Consider the following 26,308-nt stretch of genomic DNA (forward strand, 5'->3'; position numbering starts at 1 on the left):
ATTCACTTATAAATTATAGTCCTTTTATAAACAACACATTAAAAACTAACCTCCTCAACATGTTGATATCTCAAATAACAACCATGGTAGGCCTCTTCTACCAACCTCTACATGGTATCATTAGACTACTGATATTTATATACACTTCAGGCTTAAAGATTGATGGTATAAAATATTTTAGGCCCTGGATTTACAAGGTTTCCAAATATTTATACTGGCTGGGAGACTGTGCAGCATCTAATCAAATGAAGTAATCAAGGATTTCTCCAATCCTGCAAATCCTATAGTGTCTCCACTTAAAATATCATACATGATCTAGTACAACAGCTAATGTGCATCAACCAAAAATAATGTATCAGTGTCCCATATATACCATGATTTCTGAGACACATTTGAAAGCATCAGTCCAGTATTGAACAAAACAGTTAAAAGAATACCATTTTTCTGTCACAAGTTTCCCACTCAGAATTAATGATATTGAAGACAAATATCAATACTGTTACTTGAAATTAATAATAAACAAAAATCTTTTTATACAAGAGAAAAAATTTTCAAACTTTTTTAAATTAATTCCAGGTTTAAACAGACTTTACAAGAAAAGTTCCAGGACTTTTTTCAAAACTTTCATATTCTGACACACCAGATTATATTTGTGTTTTTGTTCTATAAATGAGTCTGTTGGTGGATAGTTTCTTAATGCAAAAAGATTCACAATAGTCAGTAAAAAATAAACTTGATTCTGAAAAGGAAACTTACACAATTAAGCCTTATAATTCTTGGATGATTTTTTTTACAAAAAAAAAAAAAAATTAAGACTTTCCCAAAAGAACAACTTAAAAATTGATATTTTTAGTGCTACAAATTTTAGAACTAATTTCCCATTACTTCCAAGAATTCCACAGCTCTATACAAACATAGGTATCTCACTGAAGTTTTATTTTATATTTCTATGATGCCCTTAAGGTAAAATAAACACTACTTTAAGTTGCTTTTTGTATATTGAAAAAGACTTTGGGTTTTATTACATTCTACAGAACAAAAGATGATATAATAAACTTTATTCAAAAGAAATTGACCATCAACATTATTTTATGAGTATGTTATAAACAACACAAGGTATCAAACTTGACACACATTATGATGGTAAACTGCTTTAATTTGTGAATTAAAAATTCTTATTTTGAAATTAAGCAAAATATCAAACACATTAACACAATATGATTAAAAGGAAATTATTGTTGGCTAAATAAAAACATTTATTATAAGTTAACATTATCTAGTAGTATATTTGTTTTCTAGGTTGGTTATATACTCACCCCCAGCTGTGGTGAAGTCTTTCCACAGTGTTCTTGTTATCAGTGGCTCTCTTAATGACCTAAGAAAGTCTTTGAGTACTCCACATACAACATGAATGTCTGTATTACTCTGTTACGAGAAAGGATTGATTATTTTCATCCACAAAATATGCATAAGATGATTTTCTAGAAATTTAAATGACTCAAAGATGAAACGTTACTGATTGCAGTATGAAAAAAAAAGGTTATTTTCAATGAAAGAAAAACAATTCATAGAAAGTTTTCTGAAACAATTCTGATCTTAACAACATGAGCTTAAATTTAACAATACAGTTTAAAATGAAATAATCTTAAACTTATTTAGAATAGTGAAAAATCTATGTGAAAGGCAATAATTGGATAAATCCATCTGTTTGGGAATATTTTCATCTGCTAGCACTTTTTTTTTTACATGTACTTAGGATTGTATATGATACACATTTTCTCCTTATAAGCTTTAAAGTTCAGTTGGAAAATGAAGAAAAGAAGCACGTTAAATGAACTACACAAGTATAGAAAGAAGAAAACCAGAGTACGATCTTCTCACTATATTTGGGACACCCTTTCCCCGGAGGAACTTTTCCTTAATATCTTTCACTTCTTTATCGTATCCAGAGATGCGATACAGTCCGACTTCAGTTAAACCTCTGGTTTCAATTTCTTTGATACAGTGAACAATAACAGCTGGAATCATTGGTGGAAAAGAAGGTGTATAGTCTGCTATAGTGCCCTACGAAATGAAGAAACAACAATCCTGGTCTATCACCTTCATCGGATAATCTTAACTTCCTATCAACTAAATTACCATTACAAATATTCTGGTAAAATAAATGCTATAACTTGTGCTTCTTTACTTAAATTGTGAACTACACAACAGTCACTTAACTGGACAGGAAAATAATTTTACATACAAATATATTTATAAGAGCATGGTGAGATAAGAATTTATAGATGGCAATCACAAGATAAGAGATATAATCAAGGAATGATGAAAACATTAAAAATAGAAAACTGTATTGGCTAGCTAATTTTATACACTAAGAACTAAGAAATATATTTTTTAGTACACGATCCGTATATAAGAATACAGTAAACACCTTGAATACAAATTTCATACACAATATATACAAAGGTATAACAAGATATAAACAGAGTCAAACTAAGCACTGAAATAATAAGCATAAGACAAAAATAATGAAATAAATAATTACTTGTAAAATTAAATACTGGAAGCTATAGAAGGCTTTTATTTACTTATTGTTAATTCTTCATTCATAAAAACTATGATATAACTAATGTATTAATCTTTAGGTAATTCAGCTAAAGAACTATGAATGACTAACCATTGGCCCTTTGTTGGTAGGTGTGTGGGTGGTTGGAACACAAGGCAAAGGGACTTGGTCCTTACATTCTGGATGGCAAGTAGCTCGACAGTCTTGACATTTCATTGCTTGCTTATAAAACCTAATGCGTTTCCCACAAGGAAGACAAGTTTCTGGACGTATTACAGTCTTTGTACAGAAAACATGGGCCCGGTTATTCAGTTTTCCTGCTGAACTAAAGTGTCGAATGGGAGTGCTGTAACACAGTAATATTTCTGAAAATTACAATCACTTAATTATTTAGGACTGAAAATACATAAAACTATGTTCTTAACTGTTTTGTGAATAAAAATCCACAAAATGCAAGAAATAAACTATAGCAAATATATAAAAACTACAATAAATTAAAATCAGTCAGAATATTTAACAAATTTTAATTGGAAAACAAACTGCATAAAAGATAACCATCAAAAACTTTTAAAAATATGCAGCTGTTTCTACTAATAAAAAGTATAGAAAGTTAGGTTTGAAACTAGATCTCATTAACTAAACCTGCAAAAAATGTGTACTTCTACTTCAATACTTACAAACACTAATATTTTGGAAATGTACTATCCATGGATAGAAATCCTTAGCACCAATTAGTAATTTAGTATGGTGAAGAACAAGAAACAGAATTAACTTTTTTTCAATGGTGCTAAGATTGTTTCTTGTGTAATTATTAGTCCAGATTATCTCATGGTGTAATATCAGAAAATTAAAGTAGACAAAATAACCACCATACTGACAAACTAAATTTACTTCTAGCAATAAAAAAACTTTTATTTTGAATTTCACACAAAGATACACAAGGGCTATCTGCACTAGCCATCCCTAATTTAGCAGTGTAAGACTAGAGGGAAGGCAGCTAGTCATCACCACCCACCACCAACTCTTAGGCTACTCTTTTACCAATGAATAGTGGGATTGGCCATCACATTATACGGGCCATAAAAAAAGTACAAGTTATGTTCACATCTCTAGGCTAAGAAATTCTCTAATTTAAGAAACTGACAGATACTGTACATTAAAAGTTGGAAAGTAATTTATTTTTGAAACATGTCACATAATAGGCTACAGAAAAGTTTCACCACATGCAATCTTCTCTCACATACACACTATCACTCACAGGACAATTAATCTAAATCTGAAAATACCACACAATGCAAACCCTAAAAATTCACTGTCCTAAACTAAATGAAAGTTTCCAGTTGAAAGCAGGTAACATTTCATATTTCAAACAGCAAAACCTTGATTGGGAAACAAACTAGGTTGTGAGGAAATGTGTTTACACTTTGGATTTTTAAAAAAGAAATATACCTTTTTTTTTTTTTAAGACAAACTGACAAGACTATCTGAGCAGAAAACCTCTAGAATTAAAAATGTAGAAAGTAACTGAAAACTATTCAAAATTACCACACTATTCCACTTCATTTAATATATAATTTATAGTAAGACTTTTAAAAGAACTTAACTGAATCAAATATTCAACATTTGTAGTCACTAAAATACACAAATTTATGATTTATTTTAATCTAATGCACAAAACTATTTAATAAGATATTTAGATACTTTGTGGCTTAAATAGTTAAATTTCAGATTAAAATATTTTTATAAAGCTACTGAGTAAATTAAAAATCTAAGTAAGAAACATTACACATTTAGTTGATCTCACAAAGAGAAAAGTTCACTTTGTTTTGAAAACCTATGTATCCACTTAACCTTGGCAACTATTTTCTTTAATTTCTATGAAATTTCATTCTAAAACTTCTTATCAATTCACAAAATATTAATGTACAAACAAATAAATATTAAGTTAAACATCTTTAATCTTTCAGCAATAATTAAATGTTTTTACATTCTTTCAGTACAACACCAAAACAACTGAAAAATCCAGTTTGGTTTAAAGGGAAGTTTGTTTGTGTTTTTGAATATCATGCAAAGCTACACAAGGACTACCTGTGCCAGCCTTCCATAATTTTGCAGTGTAAGACTAGGGAGAAAGCAGCTAGTCATCACCACCCACTGCCAACTCTTGGGCTACTCTTTTACCAATGAATAGTAGGATTGACCATCACATTATAATGCCTCCAAGGCTAAAAGGATGAGCATGTTATGTGCTATGGGGATTCAAACCCATGACCCTCAGATTGTGAGTCGAGCACCTAAACCACCTGGCCATGCTAGGTCCTTAAGGATAAGTAGTTTTCACAGTTATACCTATGAAATTGATGCATGTGGTATATCAAAACTATTCAAATAATTAACTTTACATTTTTGTAAATGTATGGTATTTTTCTTAATTTGTGCTCATAAAATATTTAATCTAACATTTGTGGGTAGCACAAAGTACTCACATAACTTGATTACCATGTTCTCGCACTTTTTCAATTAAGATTCAATAAAATGAAATGCTTTAAATATTTATCAAGTAATTAATTACATAAAATAGCAAATAATCCTGGACAAAAAACAATATCAGTATTATATTACCTTTTAACTGGTGTCGTATTTGTGATAGAAGCTGGTGTAAAAGGTTCTATAGGTGGAGCTGAAGGTCTTGGATGGTAAATAGTTTCTATTTTATCTTTCACATAGTTGTCTTCATCAGGCTCTGTGAATGAATTGCAAACATCACAAATTACAGGTGATTATGTATTCTCTATACCCTAAATTTTGCATAGTTCTTACATTAATTATCCCAAGCCTTCTCCAACTTGGGTACTGCAATAAAACATCAGAAACACAAATACAAAATCCTATTAAAGGTACTCATTATCTAGCTTCACTAGGTAAAGCAACTTATGCTGAGAAAGGATGGAAGCCCCTGAATTAGATTATCAATGTTTATGATTAAGAAAAGCTAATAAATATAAAACACATTGCATCTGAACTTAAAGTACTTCATATAAATTCATTCATTTCATTACTGATATATCAACTACCATACCCATTATATTGTAATTATATTGTGACACTTAAAATATTTCACTTTATTTCTTTGAACTTTTTCATTAAACTATTAGGATATTATTTTTATATTCATTCAAATGCACCTGATTTGTGTAGGGATCTAAGATCTGGATAAAGCTTTGGCCCACTTTCTTGAGACAAGGGATCACTGAAACTGCGACGTTTAGGATACGTTTCAACCTTGGAAGATGCATGGAATTCAACATTAGCAGGAAATGTCACAGTTGTTGTGGCCACAAGAGATGTCTGGTCCTCAAATATTTCTTCAATTTCCTAAAAGGTATTTAAATATAATAACCAAAAGTATCGATCAACAAATGAAACACCTCATGTATTAATTCCACAAATATGTGGCTTAGTTGAACATGTTACAAAATACAATCAGTGCATTGATTGTAACTAAATCATTTTTTTACATTGTCAATTATATGTGGATTTATACAACATGGCTACGGATAAGATTGTCTTAGTTTAAATATGTGATTTAATTAATTTTAAGTATTTTCCATCTTTTCTTTTAGTTTAATAAATCAGATTGTTTACCTCAGATTTTTGCTTCTTTGGTGGGGAAATCTTTTCAGGACCACTTTTTCTCTTACCCTTGGACCTTCGTCCATGAGGTTTCAAAATGGGAACTTGTCCATCTACATCATCATCTGTTTTATCAAAGCTGATATCAGATGGTGAGAGCAGTGATCCAAGGGATTCATCAATTGTTTCAAGCCTGTAAAATGACAACAGAATACACAAATCATTTAAAATATACTTTATTTGGTTTAAAATGCAAGTTAAATAATTTTACAAGAAACTGAATAAATAATGGAATCAAACTATTATGATGATTCTATAATTCTCTCTGTTATTAAGCATGGAATTATCATTATTAATTTTTACTTCACCATTCTACAAAAATACCAACCAGCAAGCCTAGGGAAGAAAGTAAAGTTTGGCCTGCCCAATTGTGCATGAAAATTTCAACATCCTAAGAACACACAGATGATTTCTTACTAACTTAAACTGTGTCAGGGTGTAGAGTTTGTTTTGCCCCATGTCAAAGTTTTACCGCTACACTTTGTTCATTTGACAACTTTCTTTTTGAACAGCAATTGTTACACTGCTATAAAAAAATAAAACTTCAGTCAGGTTTCTACAGAACCATGAAAGTCATTTAAAAAGGTTGAACTATAGAAGTCTAGTACATGAAAACATTTCAAAATATAGATCTCAAACAAAGACAAATTATGTAGATATACATTTCTTTTTTAACTCGCACACCCTCACACAAGTGCATTTAAATTACTATATTATTTTAATGCTTTTATGTAGAGTAGAAACCCAACACTATCCTGCAAGCTCTAAGAAGATTATAACAATACACCTTCTGATGTGTGTATTAGTTGCTTACCACACATTACAGTCATACTTACAAATATCTAGATTATAATCCTAACAAATGATTCAGTTATAATCCTACAGCATCACATTGTACATTCAAACTCAGAGGCAACAGTAATTGGCACAGACACAAACATGCATTATATTATTACACTTGTTCCTAAGTAATACTGTTAATAAATAATAGTTCTACTGAAAGTACTCACACTATTTGTATTCTGGTAGGTTATTGGAATTAGACATAATAAACACTAACACATCACCCCTACACAAACACAATACTCGCAGAACTATACAATCTCTATGGTGATTAATATTTCCGTCTCATGATCACACTGTGGTCTGAATGTTCACGGTATTAAAACAATATTAAATCTATTAATTCAATTATATATACACATATGCATAATGGTCTTTACTTTCACTCTTGTCCCTAGCATCCTGTATATTTGACAAACAGTAACATTTTCTAATTACTACTAAGACAACCGACACCTTATATATTATTGTGTAAACATGAAATATTCAATTATTAACTGGTGCAAGTTCAACTGTTCCTTCAGAGATTTCTTTATAATAAATAGTGCCACAGTCTATAAAATATACATATATATCTGTTACACATTAGTAATTGTAACTGATATATTCTATATTTCAATATTTTTTCACAATCATCAACTTATTGATACCATATCTGTTTCTTAGAGATACCACCTATTAACAACCCCTGACCAAACTATAATATACATCACAAGCAAAACTATCCATCTGCAGTGAAGGGAAAGTTTAAGTTAATCTGTTAATTTAAAGTATTTCACGGGCTATAAAAAAGTTAGTTGTGTTTCAATCAGATCCAAAGCTCTGAGCTACTTATACTGCCCACTGCAAGTACTTGTTGGGCATTTCAGTAATGTTAAGAGCTGCTCAACAATAACAGAGCAAATCTATATGATTCTTTAAGTGACATCACATTTTCAAATGCAAATGATTATGTGATTAGTTCCCAACAATATAGTGTACATTAGTAGTTCCTAGTATGGTGCAAAGGTGTGATGAAACATTTTGTAAATGTATGGTATCAAGTAAGTTTCTTCATGACCATGTAAAATAATCGTTTATTTAAGTCAACTTGGCTTTATTATCCTAACAAGGGCAAAGAAGAGTAAAAATAGCCTTAATTTAATGTATTTTGTATTTCTAATAAAAGTTTTTTCACATGCAGGGTCAGAGGAGTGTGTAGTGAGCACAAAAAGTTTAGGACTCACTGATGCAGAGCATTCTGTTTGTGAAATAAAAGTTGGCATCAAATTATTCATATTGGTTCTCCTTTCCATTCAAAAGTGAATGTTCAGCTTTGTCTGTGTGCACAGCTTTTCAAACAGCATAGGAAGCAATCAATGTAAATATGAGAGATACCATAGTTCAAGCCATGTACAAGATGATGTCAGTGATTACAGAGTGTATTCTAAAACTCAATAATACTATGCAGTGTTCAAACTATCGTGACATTAGATTGGCTTGATGCTAACTGCAAGTCTGGAACACTACTTTGTTTGCATCTCCAAGATCAGCATCAGACAAAAGAAAAGTATTCTTCAGAAGAAATGGAGTTTATGCATTGAGAGAGTGACACAATAAAATCACTGTAAAAACATAATACTGAAATAGAAAAAACAACAACTTATTTTATAGTGTAATTTTAAGCTACTGGTCCTCATTAGGTGTTTTTTATGTTAAATCTGAAGAGGTTAATTGTAATACATAGATTAAAAAGAACTATTTTTAAATTAATTTCATCTTTAAAAGAAATTGCTGCACCCACATTTATAGAGTCACCTGTCGCATTCCCTGTAGAAGCTGCCATATTGCATTCTTAATCTCACCTCTTGTTTGAGCCCTTGATTGTGTCGAGTCAAGGTTGATGAAACACCAGAAATGTTTTCCAAAGTCCTGATATTCTATTTAGGTGGTAACCTAGTTACTGTTTACATAATGCTTACCTTCATACTCTACAACAGTTAATGTACCAGCATTAGTTTGAATGGAAATATTTTTGGATTAAGAATTATTTTTCTGTCATCCATTGAATCACATGAAATTCACCAACTTTTTCCACTTTTGTCTACAAAATAAAATGCCCCAGTGTTAAGCAGCCTAGAAATGAAAAATTCATTGAAATTTCCCAGTTTCTCTGACCCATAGAAACCATGTTCTTTGAATAAAACTATTTTCTTTTGATTCAAAAGAAAAAGGAGGGAATCTGATTTAAATTTGTTAAAGGAATCGATAGTGTTGATGTGTCATCTTTGTTCATACTTAACAGTGAACGTAGTAGGACTGGAGAATACAAGCATAAATTTTGACAGGGTAAAAATCAACTTCAGGTACAACAGTTTTAATTTTCTAAGAGAGGTTGGACTTTGAAATACATTGCCATTGGATGTTGTGGAGACAATGAATTTTAACTCCAGCAGCAATACCATTATTAAAGACCATTACTCCACCTTCTGTGCATGTTAATTACATTCAAAATTTAATTAAACCAATTTGCTATAAATTTATTTTAATGAAATTATTATCACACGTTATAATATATAAGTTTTATATTATTTACATTTTATTGCTTTATTTAAAAAACAACATTCATAACAGCAATTAAACTAATATTTGTTGTCACATGATCCACTAAAGGTAGCAACAGTTTTGAAAGCTCTTATACAAAAATGGTAGCTAAAATAGACTGTTAGCACAGATGGTCAAAGTACACTAAACAGATGTATTTTATAACCATCTGGAAACTTTCCAAGAATTTCTCCCCACATCAAGCATTGTAAATTTTGTCCAAATTAAAGGTCACCCACATTCACTGGCAAAGGTGAAACTGTGTTTCAAGCATTATTAAAAGATGTGCATGGTAGTTGTCCTATGATAACAACAATATGATATGAAGAATTGGAAGGAAAAATTAAAAATACTTCAATCAAAAAAGATAAAGATGTCAAATTACACATTTTAAAAAAGTTTCAAAAGACATCTACAAAGAGTTTAAAGATATTTATATAATTATATTTCTTAAATCTAAACATTTCACTGCACTGTATATTTGTTGGTTGGTTGGTATTTATCGGAGCAAAGCCTCGCTGCTTTGCACCAAACAATGGGTAAAACAAAATTAAAAATAAAAGCAAAATAATTAAAATATGTTAAAACAAAAGCAAGTTTGAGTAAAAAAGGCCAATGGCCCTTAAAATTTTAAAAGCACAACTGAGGTGGACAGTATCACAATTGCCAGTAGCACTGTCCAATGTCAGGGATGAACCCATGACAAAAACAAGTCTAAAATGATGCTGTTGCTCATGGTCATAATAACAGTACAAAACTAAAATGGGGGCTACTGTGACTTGAGTGTCACACAGACTATACATTGGCACATCAATCCCAGATAAAAGAAAATGATGAGTTAAAAAACTGTGACCAATGCATAGCCTAGACAGGACAACTTCCTCCTTCAGATCCTTATGGAAAAATGATGGCCAAAGAGCAACAGAAAGTCTGATCTGGAAAAGCTTGTTATCATGTTGCTAACTCCAAGTCAACTGCCAACTGGTGTGGGTTGAGCCTTTAATGCAAGACTGTAGACCATGTATGGGGCAGGCACAGCCATAGCACTAAAGCAGATGGACTTAGATGCAGTGTTAGCAAGCTCATTCCTGCAAATATCAATGCAGCCCAATATCCAGAAAAACTGGATAGAAAAGTATGATAAAGAGAAATTGGCCAGTCAGTTCTGAATATCAACGAGAACAGGGTGAGAACTAATATGAAGCAGTTCCAGGGCTAGTAGAGAGCTAAGCAAATCAGTATAAATAGTACAACTGGTGTACTGCATAGCTTCTACATGATCCAGGGCAAAAGAAATGGCACAAAATTTGGCACTGAGCACAGAAACTGTAAAAATGATCATGTATGCAACCACAAAACCACAACCATGCCATGGATAAACCCACAGAGCCACCTGATTTCAAACAATCTGTGCAAATGGGAATGGAAGGATGATTGAAAAGATGTTTGGCAAATAGAAGACAGTACTTTCAATCAGGAGTACAGACTTCTTTAGATGACTTAAAGAAAGATAGGACTTATGGATGGTAATAAACCATGGTTGAATGGGCTGACCAGTGGAAACAGCAACATCATCCAATGTCAAATCCAATTCAGCCAGCTGTTTGTAAATACAGTGGCCAAAAGGAACAAAAGCAGACCATCTATTCCGAAAATGCATGGACCACTGAGGAAAGAAAAAAACCCAGATGTGAAGCTATGGTAAAAAGTGAAATTCTGAAGCAGTGTAAAGACAGTTGCATACAGTAGAGGTGTAAAGGAGGTTTAAACTCTGTACTGGAGAAGAGTGGAAAACACCTGTGCAGAACCTAATCTCTTGGTGGTGAACTAAGCCCAACATCTTCAAGGCCAAGCCTTAGACCAGAAACCTGTAGTCCAGTTTTGATCAAATGAATGCACAATATATTTTTAGCATAGAAAATCAATCCTCTTCCCAAGAGGTGGAGGAAAGAACACAAATGTTCAGCACCATTGTACACTTGACACACAGCTGCTTGATGTGTAGAATGAAAGTCAGCTGAGAATATCAGTGATGCTCTAGACATCAGCAACTCATTGGCTATCAGAGGGCAAGATCAGGGAAGGAAAATGGGGACAGAAGTATACTGCCCACTGTCCTTCCAAATCTTGTCCCATATGACTTCAAAACTGGTGGTAGAAAAGATACCAGCTGTATCTTCATCCAAGATTCCTTCTGGCTTTAATATCTTATCTGTATCTTAGAACAGCTAGTATGGATACTAACACTTTTACTGATAAGGAGAGAGCAATGTTTCGACCTTCCTGAGTACGTGCATGGGCCCACTGAAAAGCAATGTGGTTTAAAAGTGTGGAATACCTACAAAGATGTCCCAGAGCCATTTCTGAACATTCCACACCATGTGGCAGAAAGGATTCCACCATGGACAAGAATACTATGGAAGACATGTCAGAGTTTTCAAAATACTTTGAACATCTGCCTGGACAATACATTCAGTTACTGTCTACAATTGGCTTACAGACAACAGCAGGATCAATTTCCAAGAGAGAAGTACAAGAAAGCCAATTTGTCAGGTTCAGCTTTCATCAAGAAACATGGGTCAGATGGCATCAACCATGGCTAGTCTCTGTCAAAATGACAGGAAGATAATCACTGCCCCACAGATTACTGTCAACCCTCCATTAAAAGTGAAGGAGAGCAGATAGAGAAACCAACAGCAGTAAAAAGCTGACTAGGTGCATGAAAATAAGTATACAAATCAGAACTGAAGAAAGGTTGTAATCAGAGTGCATACACTCTATGGAATTACACCACCAATCAATATCAGCACCCCAGTGGGGATTATGTCCATTAAAATCCCCAGGATTTAAAAAGGGAGACTGTAATTGTTCAATGAGAGTATCAAGTTCTACTTGATCATAGGTCTCTTCAGGAAACAGGTAGAGAATAAACAGTGATGGTACAACCCAAGGAAACATGGATGGCTACAGCCTCCAAGGTTGTATCAAGTGGCAAAGACAGGGCAAGCACATGCTGATCAACCAGCAGTACCACCCCTCCATCACATAAGCTGTCATTTCTGTGCAAAGAAAACTGCAAAAAGGTGACTGCATCAGCAAGTTTCAGAAATGTCTACTGTAGAAACACAAACAGGATAAGAATTGATCAAATCCTTAACATAATCTACATTCAAACAAAAACCTTTACAGTTCCAAAGAGGCCATTTTTACTTATGTTGAGAATTGGGTGGAGAGCCCTTCTATTTTCAACCACAAGGAGCCATTGGAAGGAATGGTAGGGACAGAGATGAGTTTTGACATTTACTCTTCAACTTTCTTAACCACAGAGAGCAAATAACTCTTTGCATGGTTTGAAAATGACTATCTGCACTCCTACTGTAGCAGTGGAGCACAATGCAACAGCATATATGGAGTGGTGGATAGTAACTTTCAAGCCTCGATGTTGGATATGTTGTGAAGCATTTTCAAACACTGTACCTCTTTTTCCTTCACCCACTTAGGGCAAGAACAAAAGTAAGGGGGGTGAAACCCATTACAATGAACACAATGAGAATCTATTTCACACTCGTAAGCATTATGGTCCTTACAAATACAATGAGAACACATCAAGGAACCACAACACGATGTCTTTGAGTGACCATACCGTTGACGTTGGAAACATCTGAGAGACTTGGGAATATATGGCTGTACCTTATTATTTAGATAACCTGCCTTAATGGTGGCAGGTGGATGTGGTGATGTAAACATCAAAATTAAAACATGGGTAGGAAGCACAATTTTACCTTTGCAAGTGGAGATTAGTGTTGTGCCAATTAACCAATTATATTGATTGATTACAAAATGATTGTGTATTCAAAGATTCTGCAGCAAAACTTTTTCTGAAATCACCAAGTCAACATAAACTAGTAAAATCCTTTCCATCTGTGTATCAAATCTGTATTGGTAATATCCTTGAACTTTAAGTAGTACCACACATATTTTGTTACATTTGTTCACTCTTCCAATCAGCCACTAATCTGTTGATACCACTGTGAATAATAGTGACATCTGTCAATCATTGCTGTAACTAAGTTGAGATGATTTTAGTATGGAAAGCTGGTTATGACATGCTAAATGTTATTTCTAACAGATTTTCATATGTGGTTACAAAATGCTAAATGCAAAATACAATGTAGTAAGTGTGAGACAAAGCTGTAAGATTGCATAAAATTGCGTTTGTGCAAAGGATATGGAAAAACATGAAATGACAGCCTACATCTTCACCACTGTCATAAAATCATGCATATTAGCCTACATACTGTCAGAAACTTTGCATGACAGGGATTATTTATTTACTATCCTAACATATACAAAAAAACAGAAATCTTGACTTACATTTTTTGAAATCCATATTATAATTCAGACTTGACATATCGTAACCAGCTTTCCATATTTTAGCATAGTTTTAATTGCTCCAACCACATGCATGAACACCAAGTCCTGGTCAAAAATGCTAAAAGCACAGTAGTGACATTGAACATTGCTAGCCTCCAATAAATTATTATGGCTAAGACATCTGAAATTTAGGACTATCTAAGGACCCATGGGCATTCCATAGATTGAAAGTTTTCTGGTTTCTATTGCTTGACTGGAAAAGAAGGCCCCATTTCTAAAAAATCTCTGGACATGTAGGTTATGTTGGAAAACCTACACTTACAAAGGTGAGTCTGGGCCTATATCGAATCATATGTATTTTAAAACTTAACAATTTTGGCACACCCCAACATAAATAAAAAAGTTACTAACCTTTATTCCAACAGAGATTAACTGAATGACTGTCTAATAGGATGTCTGCTGTGGGTCAATATATCAACTACCAATATATATTCACATTCACTAGGCCTATTGTTGCTTTTCATCATTTATGACACATGAGAATGTAAATAAAACTAACATGGCTTACAAGTTGAAAAGCAATATGATAATACCATAATCATACCAAATGTCATTTCCTCATATTGACATGGGATTTAACTTTTACAGGAAACACAACAAACTTCATATTTCATCTGGAATATGAGCACAAAGATGTCAAAACAATTAGATGCTACTGATGGTTCTAGTGGTACCCATGTTAAAACCAAGAAACTGTCAGTTCAGCCAAAAATAACTAGTTTCCAACAAGCTTCCAGTCTCATGATCACCTTTCATCAGCCTTTGTGACTGACAGCTTGGCATCCTTGAACATGCTGAAGACTCTGGATCCCAGATATAGCCCACCTGGCAGGATAGGTTCACTTCCCAAAGTCATTGCCCAGTATCAAGTGATAAAAGAAAATCTGCAGACAGAACTCTCCAATGTTTACTCTGCAACACTGACTTATGATGCTTGAACTTCAATTAATACTAAAAGCTACAATACTGTTACAATACATTTTATCAATAATGAGTTGGAAGATCAACCAGCAGTTTTAAGAACTTAGAAATTTGTTAGATCACACACTGGAAAGAACATTGCATGGAATCTTTGAGAGACTGTTGAACTTTGGCATATTCCAGAGCCTATAGTAATCAGAAATAATACTGCTAATGAGAAAAAGGCATTTGAGATATTACAATGGCAGAAGTTATGGATTCTATAAAGCTTCATAGTTATAACATGCAACTCCCTTCAGTAACATACAAATACTCATCTTCTGTTGCTCATAAACCATCTGCATGAAGTTAGCTAAGCACCAGGCCAGCTTGAAACTAGATAAATATAATTAAGTTTAGTATAACTCACCTGTACCACAAAACCATTCTCCAGAAAAATTCAGTTGATTAAAAAATAACATTGTATGCCTTATTCACAAAAAACATTATTGAAGGGGAAGGAGTCCAAAATACTTTATATTCTATAATTAGTATTTGTATATAGAAAAACCTATCACATAAAAATGTCAAACTTTAATAATGCTTACATTCATAATGATAATTTAAACAACCTACCTTCTGGGTGAATCGTGTTGCTGTGACTGTCTAGCATTGGCTTGAGATGTGTTGTTCAGGAATGCCAATTTCTCTCTTGTTTGATCATTCATTACATTTTGGTCAGTTAATAGTACATCCCGAATTAAAGCAATCTGTCTCTCCTGCATAGAACAAATTTGGTATGAAACTCAATAATTCTGTACATAATTTAATAATCACGATAATTATAAATTATCCAAAAATTCAAATAGCTTTTAAAGAAAAGCATCAGAACAGACAGCTTTAAGTTAATTACAGTATAGTTTAGATCATATGATTTTGGAACAAAACCAAAACCTACACAAACATTTTAAAGATGCAGTTTGAGCTAAATCTTATGTTAAAGGTTACATAATTAGATGTTGTCATAGTGTTTCGATAATGAAAATTCATTCCTCACTCAAAGACAACAGAATAATAAACTATAAAAAAGTAGCATTTAGGAACATAATTCAGTGAGGACAACTTTCATTCCAAACATGCTTTATAACACATTACACCTTTCTTAACTTTCACAAATTTTATTTCATTATGGAAAATATAATAATTAACCCTTAAACAGCAGGAATGTTGCAAGTATCAGCATCAATTGATAATGGCTCCCATTTAAGGGTAAAACATGCAATTTTTTCCATTAATTTCTCTGTTTATTCATAAAAAAAATTTTCTTTCTAGGAAAATAAAACAACTGTTGCAGAACATCTCTCCAAACAAGTAATTACATAAACAATATTTTTATTTAAATTCACTCAAACCTAATTTAACTTCTAACAAACTGTTTAACAATCACTGGAATAATACTGCAAGAAAATATGTGAAAAAGTTATAAAAATTATTGAGACAAAACTTGAGATATTTATGAGAAATTTAAAACTTGTACTCTATAGAAAGAGTATTTATAAAAACTAAAACAGTTCCTACTTACAAGGGAAGAACGATCAGCTTCTGCCTTCATTCGCTTTTTCATTTCTGTTTCTATTAGGCTTCTAATATAAGCAGGTTAGAGACAATTATTGAAATGTTTATTGGTATATGGGTACTAATTTAAGAGGAAGATACATTTAGCATTTCAAAATTAAACTAGTTTACACAAAAAAAAAAAAACTTTTCATCTGCAGACAAAAACTACAAAGAATTTGTTTTGACAAAATATCTTATTATTAGAACTAACTATTAGTACAATCATAATAAATATTTTATTATTAAACCTCAAATAAGACAGCAGCCAAGGTTCCTATATCTCCATCCTAAATAACAATTCTCTTCAATTAGACATACATACCAAAAGACTTTGTAACATATAACAATAAAAAAACAAAACTCCTAAAATGAAACTCAGTCTAACTTCACACTGTAAATTGATGTTTCACACATACAGAAAGATAAATATGGTACTTGATACTGCTTCCTAAAATTTAGAGGCAATACTTTAAATGAAGATAGTAAAAATACTTAAAATACAGTATGGATAGAAAATAGTAGTTCATATTAGTTAATAAAAAACCAAACCCACAATGTTTGGAACTTGAGCTCATGAAATATAACAATGTTACAATACTATTATAATTAATTTACTAATTATTCATCTTAGAAGTATTCAATCTCTCATTCATGTACATCTGGTTCTCACATGAGAAATTGTGATAAATCTCAACTTTTTAAACATTTTTTCCAACTTACTTAGCATGTTTTAGTTTGGTTTCTAAGGTGTTGTTTTCTTCTTTAGCTTTTGTTAACTCTCTTTTTAGCCTCTGTATTTCCTTTTCTGATGCCAAATTTTGGGTTCTTTTCTCATTCTGGTTTCTCACAAAAGCAAGAAACTCTGAAATACACATATGAAGAAATACATTATATACACAACAGAGTTAAAATGATAATGGACGTAGAAACTCTTTTCACCTTTTGCATCTTTATTTACAATTTCACCTACAAAAATATTCAAATAAAGTTGAATAAACTGATTTAAGATATTCACAATAGTAAAACTAGATATCACTGAATACTGCTCAAAAAAGACTAAGTTTGCTTGATTGACATTTTGGCATTACATTTCAAATTGTAATTTAACTGAAAGGCATGTTGTACGGAAGTATCAACATGGTTTCTCTTTAGTAAATCATGATACTTTGGTCTATTATCATTATGTATGTGCTTAAACAATGTATTTTACAAACCATTTTTGAATATATCAAAATATTTAAATTACAGGGAACAAAACACCTAGGTTCACATCACATTTTGTGATTCAAAACAAACCCAGTTGAGACTCGCTTTCCTCTTTGCTCAGCATAATGCAAAAATCATTTCTTTCTCAGTGAAACTGCCAAAAGGTTTCAGATTGACATACTACAGCCAAAGCTGGTGTGCATTTTTTGAAACACCTGCCAAAATGACACCTTTTCACACTTTGTCATGTGTATATATCATACATATTTTTATTTCTTTATATTTATTTAACCTTACTGTAACAAATACAAGAATGCATTAAATAAATAAAAAGAAATTGAAATTTCTAATAATTATTTTTACTTAAGAATAAGGTCATTTAACAACTTGGCACTACTTTATACAGATGTACACCCTGCCTCATAAAAAGGCTTAGTGAATGGTGGTTGTTGGAAGCTATACTAGTTTGTTTGGACAGCTGGATAGGATAATTCACGCTAGTATAGTTAGTTTGCTGTGCTGTCAATTAGTGCCTTTCTATCATACTGAAATGCTAACATAAACAGGTAGGTTTCATCTTATTTACCCCCAAATGGTAGTACCTTATTTCATTATTTTTTATTTCAATTAATTCTTTGAGAGAGCAGTCACCTTCCCACAACTGTCTGAAGGTAGTGAAGGGTGTCACCAAACTTTTTTCACAGGGGGCCAGATTACTTGGGGAATGAGAAGTGTGGGCTGCATGATCATTATGTTCAATACACATAAGCTAGAATGAAAGCTCTGTAAAAGACTTAACACAAAGTTTAGTATGTCACATTAGCCATGTGGGAGTAGCATGCAATACACACATAATAAAAAACAAACAGAAATACAACCAACACTTTTATTTACCAAAAGGTTATCAAAGAAGGTGACATTAGCAGCAAAAAACAATTATCACATTGCACATAGTGAGTACATATAAGCCGCAAAAAAGTTAGTGAGATTTACGAAATTGGCATTTGTTTTTCAAAATATCTTCAATGTTCGGTTTTGAATTGCTGCATCCAATCATTAGAATTGCTTTCAAATGTTCATCAGTCAACCTTGATCGATGTACCAACTACACATACTTCATTTTTGAAAATGCTTGATCATAGACATAAGTTGTTCCGAACACTGATGCCATACCAGATGCAAACTATTTCAGCTTTGGAAAATCATCTTCAGGTATGCAACTGTAAATTGCAATAAGTTGCCCCTTGTGTTTTGCTTTCAACAAGTCATTTCATTGCAAATCGATGACCTCCAGCTGAAGTTCCACTGGCACGTCATCAATGACACAATCAAAAGGATTCTGAAAAAGGAGAATGTCACTTTCGATTCTGTCGAGATCTGAAAATCTCTAGCAAAAATGTTTATTTAAATCACCAATAATCTTTTTCTGAAACTCCAGGTTGACATCTGTGATTCCAGCATGAAACTCATTGAAGCACTAAAAATGAGAGGTTTCCTCCTTCCAAATGCGCTTCAAACAATGACAGCTTTCTCCGAAATCCTTTAATGATTCTACAGAGATTACAAACAAGGTTATTCTTCCCCTGAAGTTTCAAGTTCAATTCATTCATGTGGGATGTGATGTCAACCAAAAATGACAACTTTGACAACCAGGTTGGATCTGACAGAAGTGGATCAGCTCTATATTTCTCAATAAGAAATATATCTATTTCTCTTCTCAGCTTATAAAACGAGACAAGACTTTACCGCAGCTGAGCCACCTTACTGCCGTGTGATAAGGCAAGTCACAGAAATCTGAATCAATTTCTTCGAGAAACGTCTTGAAATGGTGATGATAAAGTGCATGACCCTGAATAAAGTTCACTGCAGAAATATCCAAGTCTTTTCCAGAGTGCTTGCTGAAGTGTGATGCAGTGTATGAACAGAGCGCTTGGGAGTCAAAGATCTTCCAACTGTTTCCTGATCAGCCCCACCAAACCCTTCTTTACTCCAGACATGTTTTTTCCTCCATCAACTGTTACACCTCTAATTTGATTCTACTAAAGGTTATAGTCTTGCAAAGTTTTATGCACTTCCAGGAAAATGTCTTCTCCAGTTGTTCTTCCGTGCATGCTGCAAACTGATGCCAACTCTTCTGTGATCTGAAAGTCCAAATTAACTCCATGAATGAACACGAAAAGTTGTGGTGTACTCGAGATATCAGTAGACTCATCCAGTGCCAGAGAATACCATAGGAAGTTTCTATGTTTTTGGCGTATCTGTAATGTTCTCTCAAAGTTCTTCTGCTCTCTGTACAACTGAAGTTGCTGAGAGGCTGATACTTTCAAAGAAATTGGCTTTTTCAGGACACAGCTCATTTGCTGCTCTCATCATACACTCTTTGATAAAGTTGCCATCAGTGAAAGGTTTTCCTCGCTCTGCCATCCGTTGCACTATTTTGTAATTTGTACGAGTGACAGATTCATTTTCAGCAAACTTTCTCATAAAGAGATTCTTTTGAGATTCAAAAACACATTTCATAGATTCAAATTTCTCAGAATGGAACTTTCCTGAAAATTTCAAATGTGTTGATAGATGTTTCGTTTCATAGTGATGCCAAAGATTGCACTCTTTCAAAACAGCAACACTTTTGGTGCACATCACACAAGTAACTTTCTGGTTTTTTATTTCCTCAAAGAAGTACTTTTCTCCTCATTCTTCATTGAAAGCACGACACTCAGAATCCACTTTTCTTCTTTTAAAAGCAGCCATAATGATAGGTGGAAAAAAAAAAAACAGGATCAGAAAATGAAAAAACACAGAACGCTGTGAGAAAAGTATTGTACTGGTCCAAGAATGCACAAACAAAATATATTGAAATATACGTTTGCCACGACACTTACCTAAGAATGAGTTACAAAAAGCTCATAACCCTAAACTGTTGAACTTAGAAGACGAGTCGACAGGGCGAGGGTTAAGTCTGTACTTGTTTTTGAAATCCTAATGCTTTCATAAATACGTGCCTCGATATGAATAAACGAGCAGCAAGGACGAAAAAAGAATTTTCCTATTGGTTAAAAATGCGCGTGACAGCCTTGTTTCTTTTTATCACAACATCTTGTGTTTGCCAGCTTAAAGTGACCATCGGTGTGATTTATTTTGTTATGACAGTCGGACATTTGATGTAATGTCACTTTTTATTTCCAAGCGGCTTGCTGCTGGCGGGCTGGACAAAATGACTTTGAGGGCCATATCCGGCCCACGGGCTGTAGTTTGGTGACCCCTGATATTGAGCACTAACATCTTGCTCTCCTAATTTCTAATCCTATATCTATTGCTGCTATCTATTTCTTATGCTAGACTGGCAAATGGAGGTTAAGACAGACTGGTAGACAGTACCTCCACTGTCAATGGCACTTTACCCTACTTTTTTTTTTTTTAATACAGCTGTTGCACACTAAATAATTCACCAAAGGACACAGAGTAATAACATGTCAACATCAGACAGTCTCATAACTATCATAATCATTCTAGTTAACCATTATAAATTCATCCAAACTAGTGCTTTCTGTTGGAACCAAGGCTGTACCAAAATAGAAATTAAAATTTTTCTGTACAGAAAACAATATAACGTAATATTTCATTTGAAAACCTTAGATTAAGAATAATTGAATTAAATGTAAATGAGAACTACTGATAAGTCCTGAAAGATGCAGCAAGGTGGGTCTGGTTTGTATTTGATGAATCGGTAAGAAAAAAAAAAGTTGACGTAAATAAAAATTATACCTTATCTGAGTAATTAAATTTTGTACTACTTGGGTAGATGATGAATAAATTACAGAAGAGGGAATGCCTACAAAAAAAGTCACATTTCTCATACAAGTAGAAATTCAAGATTTTTTTTATTTTTATATTTCCTTATAGTATTAAGAACAAACTTGTACACTTAAAATGTGGATTACTAACCATGATTTTATGTTATACTAATTGATATAACATGAAAAAACGAAATGTAGTTAATTAAATTTATAATATAACTTGTTAAAAGCATGACATGCACAATAAGAAATGCCCATGGCAAGAGGGGTAATTACTGATGAAAATTCCTCATCATTTTTCAAGGAGCCAAGGAGAATGTGCAAAGGAATTACATTCATTTCAAAAATAACTTGTGACAATCTCTTCAAGTCACTTTTCTCTAGTTAACTGGCTACATCATTTTGTGACAGTTGAGGTGTTTGATATTTATTGCAGTTTTATTCTACATACCAGCAACTATTTTGATCATGATATATCACATATGTTACAATTAAATTTGAATCAACTTAAATTTGAAAATAAGTGCTGGATTTAGTTGCTATAATGGGGTAAAATGATGAATGTTGAAAGAATATTAGGTAATATTTGATAATTACTAATAAAATTCAATAATGATTAAAAGTTTCTGCTAATCAAATCCACCAAACTATAAATCATTTGATTTGCTTGGAAAAGACATTATAACTAAACATTAAACTATCTTTACAACTTATCAAACCTTCTCTCTTACACTTTTGAAATGAATATAATTATGTACTTCATAGGTGTTATGTAAACACTACTTGATCTAAAATTATGTACATTATTCATATCTTACCACTTTCACTTCCACACATCAAAACTCCAGAGTAACGACACAAGTCATCAAACTGGGCTACGAGTGATAATTTCTGAGTAGTAGGTGCCATCTTGGTACAAACACTTTTTCCCTTGTTAAACAAAAATATTACATGAACAATTATTACTTATAAAATGCTGTAAATTACTGCAAAAATATTCACTTCAGGAAAATTTAATTCTGCTAAAATTCTTAATACACAACTACTCATTAAAAACTACTCATTGACAAAAATAGTTTGATGAATTCTATTAACAAAAGTTAACAGAAATCACAGTACTAGTAAAGTTCAAAACATCAAAAATCATTTACATCTGCAGTCTAAATTTTCATTACAATCACTGCAACATACAATGTAGTTCTTTGGTCAAACTCTTTACTCTTCTGTAAATTTATTGTTCAAGTTTTCAATCTAGGTTACAGACAAAGCCTTTCTTCATAGTAAAGGTTCTTTACAATATTATTTAAAGTACATGTCTTTTCTTGCACACTTTCAGATTATAGTTTAAAAGCAAAATTAAAGCTGAATGATGTAAAATAACTGATGACTAGAGTTATTCATGGAAGAAAATAATACTATGCCTTTACCCAATTATTTTAGAATTTTTTTTGTTCAAACAGCATTTATTGAATGAAAATACCTTTAGCTACTAATAGTAGTAGAGAATCCCAGAGAGGAGTTATAGTTCTCAGCCACAAGTGTCCGAGTGCAAAGTTGCAGATGCTAATTTGTAAATTTCCTATAATCAAAACACTTACTATACACCAATCAACAAATGTAAAAACGTCTATGGTACTATTACATGACAAGGTTGTACTGTTTATTTCAAGGCAACTATATCTTAACTAGCTGTAAATCAGCTCTAATCAGATCACCATCAATGCCAAGCATTCCTCTGTCATTTTGAACTGACCAATGGGAAAATGTCAGCACTAAAAACAGAGCATATGTGAATAGGTGATTGGCTATTCATCAGTCAGTGTTATATAAAGTAATAGTACTCTTCATTGTTTATCAGTGCTGCTGTGTTCTTGTTTAACACACGAACACTTTGGAACTGTTAGTAAGTACCTACATTTTACTTAATTCAAAAAAATAACCCATAATTAACTTTGTTCTCATTTGATAATCTGTAAGTTCATATAGATGTCTGTACAATTCCAATCAACAGTCTGTCATGAAAACAGAATGAATATAAACTATAAGCAGATATGTTGCCTTGACAACATAGCATTTCCTTTACATCTGTCAATCACTAAATCAATGTGAATATTAGATCTCTTTTCTATTAAGTAAATATGCAAGTTCATTCGTAATTTTTAAAATTTGGTTGACAGTTTTCATTTCATCTATCATTATCAATATTATATAAATACATTCCTACAGGTTTCATTTAGACTGAATAATTTTATTAGCATTACATTTTATCTTGCAATGTCAAAAGTTTCAATTTCAAGCAATGTTTCATGTTACCAAGTAAAACAGCCTTATTTTCATTGCTTTGATTACACAATGGCATAGTGTGAAAGGTAAATTTACATAAACGACTTATCTGTTTATTAACATAATTAAGATTGCATTATAAACATACTAACTTTTTGCTATGAACACCAAAGGTGTGTAATTGTTTTCACTGCCGCTATTTAAATTAAAATTCGAGGAAACCCCTAATAGTAACAGAGCTACAAGGCTTTCTTATTTTAATACATTAAGCTTCGTGTTCTGTGCAAAAGTTCATTAAGTCACTAAGTTACAGCAATTAATAACAGTAATAAACACCAAAATTTATCATAATGAAATCTTGAAAACGATATTAGATACCAATGATTATTTATGATTGTACCTAACTTGATTCATAAATATACACAATTTTGCTAAGCCTTGTCACTTCGTAAAGTTTACTTGTTAGGCCTTTACTGCAGCCAGTACATATTACAAGTACCAATTCTAAAGTAAAAGACAAAAGTCGAGTTAACTCGTAAAATGCAGCACTAGTATTGTAACTACAAGAAAACAAGATTATATAATACCAACAATAGTGTTACAATTAGGTAGTATTATACTAAATAATTGTAATTCGAACACGTTACAATAATAACAATTATAATACAAAAATTAAATTGAATAACACTAACAAATCCTAGGCCTAGTAGCCATATTAGTATTGCTAACAGCATTCTTTATACGAATTTGCTTAACATAAAAACAATAGAAACATTTTATATTTTACAATTTCCCAAAAACAAATTAATTTACCTGGTAAGTTATATCTCACACTTCAGTACATGAATAACCCAGTTTTATCTTTCTCGTGATTTATATAAAACATGCGCTTTCGTTAAGATGAACAATTACTAGTCTGAAATCCTGACACACGTTAACGCCAAATCAAATTTTCCAGACTTTCAAAATCAACCAATCAGAGTTTTTGACTTACAAAACTTAGTAGCGCTACGATCGCTAAAAAAACGATGCCTCAAAAACACAAAATAAAAAATAAATAAGCCAATTTTTGGTGTAAGAGAAATATATTTTATTTAATAAGATTTGTTTGTTTGTTTTGAATTTCGCACAAAGCTACTCGAGGGCTATCTGTGCTAGCCGTCCCTAATTTAGCAGTGTAAGACTAGAGGGAAGACAGCTAGTCATCACCACCCATCGGCAACTCTTGGGCTACTCTTTTACCAATGAATAGTGGGATTGACTGTAACATTATAACAACAACACGGCTGAAAGGGCGAGCATGTTTGGTGCGACCGGGATTTGAACCCGCGACCCTCGGATTTAATAAGAAAGCCATAACATATATATTTTGATAAATATATTAACATTTATTTAACACGTATAAACTAGAGCATGTAAAAACATTTCAAAAATAATAACTATATTAAACAATCTCCTAATTTATGTAACTGAAACTAAGTCAATCAAACATTCTAATTACTTATAAACATTTCACACATCAAAAAAATAAATGTGATTAGCACCAGGAATTAACCAGAAGCAACTAGCTCAAAAGTTATATTTAAATTGGTTAGATTCAGTTAAAGTATAAATCGAATATTAAAATGCTGTTAAAATATGCTAATCTCTTTATGTCAGATAATAGGCTCCACAAGCCATTGACCAGAAACATGTACCAATTTACCCTGTCATCAAAAGATGACACAAATATTGTACAAACTAGCATGTGTAAAGTGTTCGTTTTTCTTCTTACTTAGTGGTTAGAGAGTCTTACAAGTCACCTATGGGTCACGGGCTCGAATCTCCCTCACTGAATATATTTGTTATTCAGGTTTACGTTAAGGTTAGCTACCCAAACACAAAAGTTTTGGGCTAATAAAAATACCGGAGTGATCGACCCTGTATCTAAATGAAATTAAGTTTATCTTCTTTCAAAATGTTATTATGAATAGCCTGTGGAGTATGAAGATAAATCAGAATTCTTTTTGTTCTTGTCATACATGGACATAAAGACGAAAAACTTCTCTGAACCCCAGAAACCACAGTAGTCATTACAGAACACAAAGGTTGACCATTCTGGTAGATAGAAACTGTAAATAAAATAGCGATATATTTTTTTTTTTACTTTTATATGTGACTTGGTGTGTTTTGATGTTCGCACAAAACTTCCTAAGAGCTATCTGCGTTAGCCGTTCCTCATTTAACAGTGATAGTTTAGAAGAAAGGTAACTAATCAACACTACTTCCCGTCAACTACTATTTTACCAACAAATAGTGAATTTGAATGCATGGACATCCGCAGAAATGTTTCCACTTAGAGTAAATTCAAAACCAAGGGACAATAGCCCTGTATTTAAAGTTTTGC

General features: G+C 32.5%; 1 protein-coding gene across 1 annotated transcript in view; it reads right to left on the reverse strand.

Annotated features, from left to right (window-relative positions):
* tum (Rac GTPase activating protein tumbleweed) overlaps positions 1–24,920 on the reverse strand; it is a 34,280-nt gene extending 9,360 nt beyond the window's left edge. Inside the window, exons 1-11 of the mRNA XM_076504842.1 lie at positions 24,736–24,920; positions 22,458–22,569; positions 17,357–17,498; positions 16,602–16,662; positions 15,656–15,798; positions 6,212–6,392; positions 5,752–5,941; positions 5,189–5,309; positions 2,678–2,912; positions 1,882–2,064; positions 1,317–1,425 (exon numbers count right to left, since the gene is read on the reverse strand). Of these exons, the coding sequence (XP_076360957.1) occupies positions 1,317–1,425; positions 1,882–2,064; positions 2,678–2,912; positions 5,189–5,309; positions 5,752–5,941; positions 6,212–6,392; positions 15,656–15,798; positions 16,602–16,662; positions 17,357–17,498; positions 22,458–22,548 (1,456 nt within the window). The 5' untranslated portion in view covers positions 22,549–22,569; positions 24,736–24,920. The remainder of the gene's footprint in view (positions 1–1,316; positions 1,426–1,881; positions 2,065–2,677; positions 2,913–5,188; positions 5,310–5,751; positions 5,942–6,211; positions 6,393–15,655; positions 15,799–16,601; positions 16,663–17,356; positions 17,499–22,457; positions 22,570–24,735) is intronic.
* Positions 24,921–26,308: the final 1,388 nt, after the last annotated feature.

This window comes from Tachypleus tridentatus, chromosome 6 (assembly GCF_004210375.1).
Source record: "Tachypleus tridentatus isolate NWPU-2018 chromosome 6, ASM421037v1, whole genome shotgun sequence".
In the NCBI taxonomy this organism is placed as follows: domain Eukaryota; kingdom Metazoa; phylum Arthropoda; class Merostomata; order Xiphosura; family Limulidae; genus Tachypleus; species Tachypleus tridentatus.